Source organism: Hyalella azteca, unplaced genomic scaffold, assembly GCF_000764305.2.
Source record: "Hyalella azteca isolate HAZT.00-mixed unplaced genomic scaffold, Hazt_2.0.2 contig15263, whole genome shotgun sequence".
In the NCBI taxonomy this organism is placed as follows: Eukaryota; Metazoa; Arthropoda; class Malacostraca; order Amphipoda; family Hyalellidae; genus Hyalella; species Hyalella azteca.
In genome coordinates, this window is record NW_025945120.1 from 116,365 (window position 1) to 125,054 (window position 8,690).

Here is an 8,690-nt window from a genome sequence, read left to right on the forward strand (position 1 = left end):
TTTCTAAACTTGTTAATTTAGAACCTTGCCCTCATCAGATGATATCTTTCTTTGATCTACTTTCAAATCAGAAATACCGTCCTTCAACTTGCACTTCGAGCTAGCGTACAAATAGAAGGCTTTTGGGTTATTTTTTTTTGCATTTTAGCAATACTTTTTTCGAGAGTTTTTACTGCGGTGCGACAGCTTTCTTAAGCTTGATTTTGAGCTCTTGCGTATAGGTAATAGTCAGCATCGCTACGAGTCTGTAAATAATGATGGTAGACTTCCTTCTTTGTTTTCAGCTTAGCTAAAACTGTACTGTTCATCCACCTAGTTTTTTTGGTTCCACCAAGCTTAATTTTAGGTACACACACTTCAACTGCAGACATAACCGTGTCCTTGAAAAATGACCATGACTCAGTCACATTCATGTCCTTAATACATTTCGAAATACCGTTCATACTACCTGATGTTTGATGCCGCAGCGTACAATTTGTTCCCCCTGCTCATACTACATTATGCTTGATGCCGCAGCTTACAATTCGTTCCCCTGCTCATACTACCTGATGTACAGCGTACAATTCGTTCCCCTGCTCATACTACCTGATGTTTGATGCCACAGCGTACAATTCGTTCCCCTGCTCATACTACCTCATGTTTGATGCCGCAGCGTACAATTCGTACTACTTCGGCCCCAACAATATATGCTACGCATGGAACCTGTGGCCGGCCCCGACCTTCAATCCCGCACCCAATCCCAGCGTGAACATTTTCTCCTCAAGCGTCAAGGTCTCCGCATTTACGTTGCCAGGTGAGCGTATTAAGGTCACATTACAACAAAAATATATATATAATTTTTATAAAGAGAAATAACTACATAGAAATAACTACAAAATAATGCAACCGCATACAGAAAAAAATGGTTCCAATACAAAAAAAAAATAAAAATTGCTTCTATCTCCAACGAATTTCAGAGGGAGAGCGTTCAATTAGGGAAAATCACTCGTGCCAACCTCATTTAGTTAACCAGTGTTAACCCCTAGAATTATTAATATTATTACTAATAATATTATTGACTATAGTTTAGGTGTAAAATGGGCTTAATTTTGCATTACAATGACTCTACACCTCGCAGAATTTGTATAGCCAGCTAGGCATTTGAACCCGTAGTTCACTGCACCAAAGTTAATGTTTCAACCAATCGGCCATCATTCAAATTTCAACCATAATTTTTGTAGCTAGCTCGGATCAAACCCGCAGCACGCTGCATAAATTTTTGGGGCTTATAATTTCACCCACTTGGCTTCTCTGCCATGTTATTAGTTTAATCACAAATGTAATTAGAGATATAATTATATAATGATAACAAATGTAACAAAAAGTGTAATGTAATCATAGAAGAGCATACACAAATTCTACCTCATAGATATGCAGTCGAGTTTAGTTTTTGAGAATAAACGTATACGTTTGTAGGCTTCTTACCAGTTTTAAAAATTTGACTTTGATATGAAAATAAAACTTATGACTCTTTGTTTCATGTAGCTACTGTGATAAACAACTTCTGGACCAGTGACTTCAATCTTGGGCAAAACTTCAAGGTGCAATACATCGCTGCCTGTTCAGCATACTTCACTTTCAGCCTTAAAGTCGGGAGTAGGAGCATTGGTGCTGTTAAGTCCGGCGACGTAATTCCGTACAACGTAAAACCCTGCACAGCAATGACGTTCAGTCTAACCCCATCCTACGGAGGAGTTGTTGGAGCGTCAAAGACGTTTAGGACCACCATTCCTAGTGGTGAGCTTTGAATTTACTGCTAGAAATTTTCAGCTAAATATAGGTGGAAGGTGGAAGTTTTAGAATAATGCCAGGAAAAAATCTTAGTTTTTTTCTGAATTCTGGTAATAATGTCCGAGATTTATTTGATTTAATTCTGAGTGAGACTTTGTCTTAAAAGCACTGCATTTTGTGCCTTTGTGTTGGTTATTTCGGCCCAGTTTGGCGTGAGTGTGTTTGTGCTGTCCTCATTGTGCTGTTGAGTTACCACAAAAGCCAAGGTACTCGTATATTCTACTTTTTTTGATAAATCATGTAATTAAAAATTTGTTTTCGTTTAAATTTGTTATTAAGAGTTTATGTCAAACTAGCAATTTTTTCTTTCTGCTTGATGGGTGGTGCCAAGTACATGAACGTTGATACACAAAAAACATAATTGGATGCAGATAATCAGAAATGTCTGAAGCTGGAAGCAAGTCAAATTTCATTGTCGTGACGTTCTTTGTCTCTACGGGAATTTACGGCTTCGCGGAATTCTTTGGCTTTGTCAAAGAATTCCTTTGTCTCGTTGTAGACGGTGTAGAGAAATTCTTCGTCGTTGTGGCAATTGACGTCGTACTCAAGTTTTTAATGACTTTTTAATTCACGGCGTCACGAAGCTCTTCAATGCTACGTTCATTGACACGGTCGTGAACCTATTTGTAGCTATGATAAGTCCCGGCGTCGTCAATTTCGTCATCAATACAAAATTATCGGCGTCGTTATACGTGAGTACCCTAATGGCTGTGGGGCAACTGAGGAGCGCCTGACCTGACACTTAATTTGGCAGACGTGTTCGAATGTGGAAACGGACCCACCCCCCCCCAAAAAAAGGGGGAGGGAGGATGGGGGGGATTTTATAATATAAGTTGTTTTTCGAATATTGTCCTAAAGAATATTACGAAAAACATAAAAGAAAATGTATCACCGATGCATAAGGAAGCAACTGGCTAATTTGAACCGGTAATAAAATTAGTAATTAAGACTTTCAGGGGCATCATTCCACGTCACCCACAGCCAAACATTCTTCAACATTCACCAGCGCTCAACATTTTCATACATTCACGGGCGTTCAAACTTCTCCCACATTGCAAAAAGCCAAACTTTATTCAACGTTCATTAGAACCTGAAATTCTCCAATATTCGCCAACGCTGAATTAAGATACAATTGTATCATAATTTAGATATGAACAATTTCCTGAAGCAATTGTGAACCTCACCTGAGAATATTGAAATTTTGTAGACCTTGTTTGAATAACCGAAGGTACACTCTTCAATGCTTGTTATCAGGCAATGCACTGGCATCACAATATTGAGCAGTTTTATCCCAAATCACAGCGACATGAACATATAATAAAATACTTGTAGGCCATGAATGCTAAACTGACATCATCTGTTGCTTTTTCTGCCAATTAACAGCTTACATATTAGTTATGTATGTTATGATAAGAATTTGAAATTTATCTCTTGGAGCTACAAGCACTACTTCTTTACTGCCACGTACTTATCAAGTATTTTCCTGCTCTTGCACCCCTTAATCATATTTCCATGTCTTCAGGCATCCTGTGGTTTTTAAAGGTAGCCAAATAAATTGATATTTTTCTCCTATAATTAATGAAATCTTACATCACGTAAGCTTACGTAGCTTACGTAATTAGTAAAATCAATTTTCATTTCGTTCCATCGTATGCCTTGACAAACGTACGCGTGTACAAACAACGACGCCATATGATGAGCGGGAGATGGCCATTGCTTACTAAAATAACAGCGTCTAACCACAGGGCCTTGCCAGCAATTTTTTTTCGGTCTGGTTAGGTATATTCGGCCTATCGGGATATCGACTCCCCCAATCGGCTCCTATTTCGCCGCTGATTGCAGTTATGTGGCCGATAGGCGCCTGAGTCACCTCTAAGCTGACTGTCTGTCCTTTGGGGCGGCCCCTTATGGAACAAGAAACTCGACCGGGTTAAAGTAGAGTCCAAATTTGATTGGGTAATTGAGGGAATCGTGAAGTTTTCTAAATGATGTCGTCGTGATGTTCATTGTCGATGCAGTCATTGATGTCGGGATGAAGTTCTTGTTTTTAAGATAATTTGGGTCGTCGTGAAGTTTTCTGTCCCTGCGGTAGTTGGCGGGCAAAAAAATTATATTGACTGCTGTTAAAATATTTGATATTTGGCATTTTTTAACAAATAATATACTTCTTTATCGCAATATTGCATTATAAATTGACAATTTTTTCTTTGCATTATATTGTGTGTAAATTGCCTGAAATAAAAGGGAAAAAATCTCTATTAAAGAAAAATTCTTCCATGTTGTCATTGAAGAATAGCAAATTCACTTCATAATGTAAAATTATACGAGAATTTCGGCAAAAATATAACTGAATCATGGGAAGACCAGTAAATCTGTGTTTTTCCAAGAGTATTATAGTTAGAATGTTTGGAATTCGTTCATAATTGTAGATGAGTACCATATTTCCCTTAATTTTATGAAAAATATTTTATCGTTGTCGAACCTGTTCATTGCCTTTCCTAGTGTGAAATATTTAATGTAAATTTCAGCGCGCAACCCTGCCCGCACTGTAACCAAAGCAAGTGTTTTCTGTAGTGCGCACTCGTCTGATCAGTTTCATTTAAGATAAGTTTGAATAAAATTTAATAAATCAAAATAAACTTGGTTGATAACCGGACATTATTTGTTGCAGCTCCGGATATTTTTGCGTTCAATGTAGACAACGTAAATCTGCACCAATCCTTCGATATTCACTTCACCGCCGTGTGCCCTGGCGCGTACTGCTATGAAATCAGCGTGAATGACGTCAGCATTGAATACCCAGTGACTACGGATACCACAGTTACTTATGATGTACCGCCCTGCACTGACTTGACGTTCACCCTCTCCGCCAAGAACTGCGCCGATGACTCCGACACCGGATACTCAACGAGCTTGTCGCCGTACCACACAGATCCAGGTAGAGTTTGCAATTTATTATGTATAATGTAAATGCAACTTTATTTTCATCCAAATTTGTTATTAGAAGTTTGTCTAACATGACAAATTCTATTGCCTTTGCTAGTTGGAGGGAATAAAACCTAATCTATTAATGAAGATCCAAGATCAAGGCATGACTAACTGCAAATTGCTAAAGGCTTTTAGTTTGTAGTTTGTACCACGTCAATTATACGTAGTCTTGTCTAAAGTTATTTTTGAAATACTGGTATTTGACGTCGTCGTAAAGTTCTTTGTCACTATGGTAATTGTGTGCGTCCTGAAGTGCTTCACCGCTACTTTAATCGACGTCTTTGTTAAGTGGTTTAATCGACGTCTTTCGGCATTGTGAAGCTCGTTGTCGCTAGAGTAATTTATGGCGTCTTGAATGCTTTTGTCGCTCTGATCATTGATGTCGTCGTGAAGCGATTTTCTGCTAAGGTAACTGATGTCATTCTAAAGTTCTATGTCACTAAGATAATTTTCGTCGTCGGTAAGTTCTTTTTCGTTTCGGTAAAAGCCGACATTGCGAATTTCTTCTTTAAACTGTAATTTTCAGCGCCGTCAAAATATCCCACGATACTGAAATAAACTGCGTAGAAACTTTTTGCCGCAACAGAAATTGACGTCGTCGTAAAGTTTCTTGTTGCTACGGCAATTCACGGCCTTGTGATGCTCTTCATTGCTATTGTAATCTATGGCGTCATGAAATTCGTTGTCGCTTTGGTCATTAATTTGTCGTGGAGTTATTTGCTTCTACGGTAACTGACGTCGCTGTAAAATTCTTCGTTTGCGTCGTTAAGAAGTTTCTTTGTGTCACTGCGATAATATCTATCGTCGTGAAGTTCTTGGTGCCTTCAGTAGTTGGCAGGCAAGGGAATCGGTTTTTGTATTGGTATGAGAAATGTTTTCTTTGCCTGGCTTCAACAAATGATATAATTTTGTATAGCAGTTCAGCGTTCCATAGTTGTAAAAATTCTCTTTCTGGTGGTAGATTGCATATTCAACGCCTGAAATTTCAGTGAAGTCAATTTTCGGTAAGAAAAATTGTTCCGTATCATGCATATGAATCGTAAATTACATTTCATATGTTAAATTACATATGAATAAATGCTAAAATATGGTATGCACTTAAAAATCAGTGGAACTCGACCAACTCCATCTTTTCCCAAAATTTTTCTAGTTATAATTTTTTGTAATTCGCCTATAATCGTAGATGAGTGCCTTCCTTGTTGTCATCTCGTGCAAAATATTTGACCGTTGACGAAACTGAACATATTACCTCTCCCACTGCATAATCGTTCATGCCATCATCGTTCAGCGAACAAACTCGCCCGAACTGATCCAACAGTGTTGTGCATGGAGCGCCCTCGTCTGATGTATTTCATTTATGAAGTATGAGAATACCATAAAATAAATACTACTATAATTGGTTGATAACCGAAAATTATTTTTTTCAGTTCCGGATATTACTTCGTTCACTGTAGATAGCGTAAATCTGCACCAATCCTTCGATGTTCACTTCACCGCCGTGTGCCCTGACGACATCTGCTATGATATCAGCGTGAATGACGTCAGCATTCAATACCCAGTGACAACGGATACCACTGTTACTTATGATGTACCGCCCTGCACTGACTTGACGTTCACCCTCCATGCCAAGAACTGCGCCGATGAATTTAGGCATGCCTTAATTTCAATTTTGAATTCAACCACTATTTCGAATTTTTCTATCACTATTCGTTACTCCATATACCTTTGATTTGATAGTGAGCTATTTAATGGTGAACTATTTAGATACTTAATGCATTTTCTTTTCAAATGTCTTAATATGCCTGTTAAATTGATTAGATATAGTCCAAGCGTTCATTTAAAATTCTCAAAATTTGATTCTTTTAAAATTTTCACATACCCTGACCTGCGTTATTCATGATTCATATCTTTACTTGCTTGAATTACTTATACACATTTCAAACTACCTATATTGGATGAAACATGATAAATCAATATACCAACAGTAAATAACAAAGTTTGCTCAAATCAGATATATCAGCAATACACTTATCAAATGTTCAATGAACCATCATATTCATCATGTCAAGTAATCACCAAACAATTAAATACATATGCGCCCCACGTTTTTTGTTTTAGATGTTGTAAAATATTTTAACTAAAATACAAAAGACCAAGAGAATGAAGGCAAACAGAGATCAGTAGCTGCCGTAAAATTATTTTCTACTTTTGAGTCCACATGAAAAACGTGGTCTTTAAAATTTTTTTTTATACATTTTATTTTCTACTTTTTAGTTTTTTTAAGTATTATATTTTCTCCTTTTTAGTCCGTTGCTACACATGAAAAATGTTGTTGCGAGCCAATTTACTTGACTTGACGTACGTATCGATGATACGAAACGTATCATCGATATACGCAGTCTAAACACGAATATCCTCTCGAATTTGACGTGCCTTTTAAAGGTTCCCAAACCCCTGCTTGTGAGTTCCTTTAGAGTTTATAACTACTGCAAAAAGGTCAACCATCCTACATAATATTCATTTTATTTCAGTTGGCCACGCAAATGCATGAAAGAAAATTCTTTTCGAAGTTCTGTAGAAAATTGTATTCGAGGGGATACATTGTTGTTCCCGTATTTATCTGGGTGCGTGGCTGTAATAAAGGAAGGTTCGGTAATAAATACGCCTGGAAACGTGCAACAAATTGTTGATTATTGTATTGTTATCGGGAGCTGAGCTTCCCTAAAAGTTTCAGAGTGCTAGCTAGCGGGAAAGTTGGTGAAATATCGATTGCAAGATTTGATCATCACAGACAGACAGAGGGACACGGAAGCGAGCTAAGAAAAACGTGGTAATAAAATAGGGGTGAAATGGTAGAAATTCGTTTTTTGGCGTTGGATTGTATGTTCATTACTCGAAGTTTTAGTTTTTCCACGTGTAATCATTCTATTGAATCGTAAATTCCTCTCAGGATGTAAAATTGCATAAAACTTTCGGCAAAAATACACCATGAACTTGAAAATCACAAGAAGAGCAATAACTCCATGTTTTTCCATCGGTTTTTAGTTACAGTTTGTAAAATGTGTTAATAATAGAACACGAATTTATTATTTGCTTTCTCTTCATGAAAAATATTCGAACGAGTCGAATCTCAGCATTACGTTTCCTATAGTGCATATAATCGTTCATGTTATCATCGTTCAGGGTATAACTTCGCCCACACTAATCAAACAATTGCTGTAGAGTGCACGTGCCTTATGTGTCTCATATAAGATGTACATGAATGTCATTGATCAATTTAAAACAAAATTGTTTGATAACCGAAAATTATCTGTTTCAGTTCCGGATATTACTTCGTTCACTGTAGACAACGTAAATCTGCACCAATCCTTCGATGTTCACTTCACCGCCGTGTGCCCTGACGCATACTGTTATGGAATCAGCGTGAATGACCTCAGCATTCAATACCCAGTGACAACGGATACCACAGTTACTTATGATGTACCGCCCTGCACTGACTTGACGTTCACCCTCTATTTCAAGAACTGCGCCGATGAAACCGACGCCGGATGCTCAACGGACTTGCCGTACATCACAGATCCAGGTAGCATTCGCTATCTATGATAAATTATGCAATTGCAACTTCATTTTCATCTAATTTTGTCATTAAAAGTTTATCATACATGTCAATTTTCTTCCATTTGCTAAATGGAGAGAATAACACTAAATCCATGAATGCAGATATTATATGACCAAGGTATGAATAGCTGCAAATAGTTAAATGAAGAGCTTCGCCGCTACTTCAATTGACAAGCTTACGAGTTTTTTTTGTAACCGCAATTGGCGTCGTCGTAATATTTTTTTACGCAACGGTAACTGATGGCGCCATTAAT

The 8,690-nt window shown here is 37.5% G+C and overlaps 1 protein-coding gene across 1 annotated transcript; it reads left to right on the top strand.

Moving 5' to 3' along the window:
* Positions 1–636: 636 nt before the first annotated feature.
* On the top strand, positions 637–8,401 carry LOC108682976 (the record flags this gene model as incomplete). The annotated part of the gene is made up of 4 exons (XM_018172248.1): positions 637–793; positions 1,525–1,776; positions 4,502–4,768; positions 8,138–8,401. Coding segments are annotated over exons 1-4 (940 nt in total), but the record flags the coding sequence as incomplete, so codon positions are not given.
* Between the last annotated feature and the right edge of the window lie 289 nt (positions 8,402–8,690).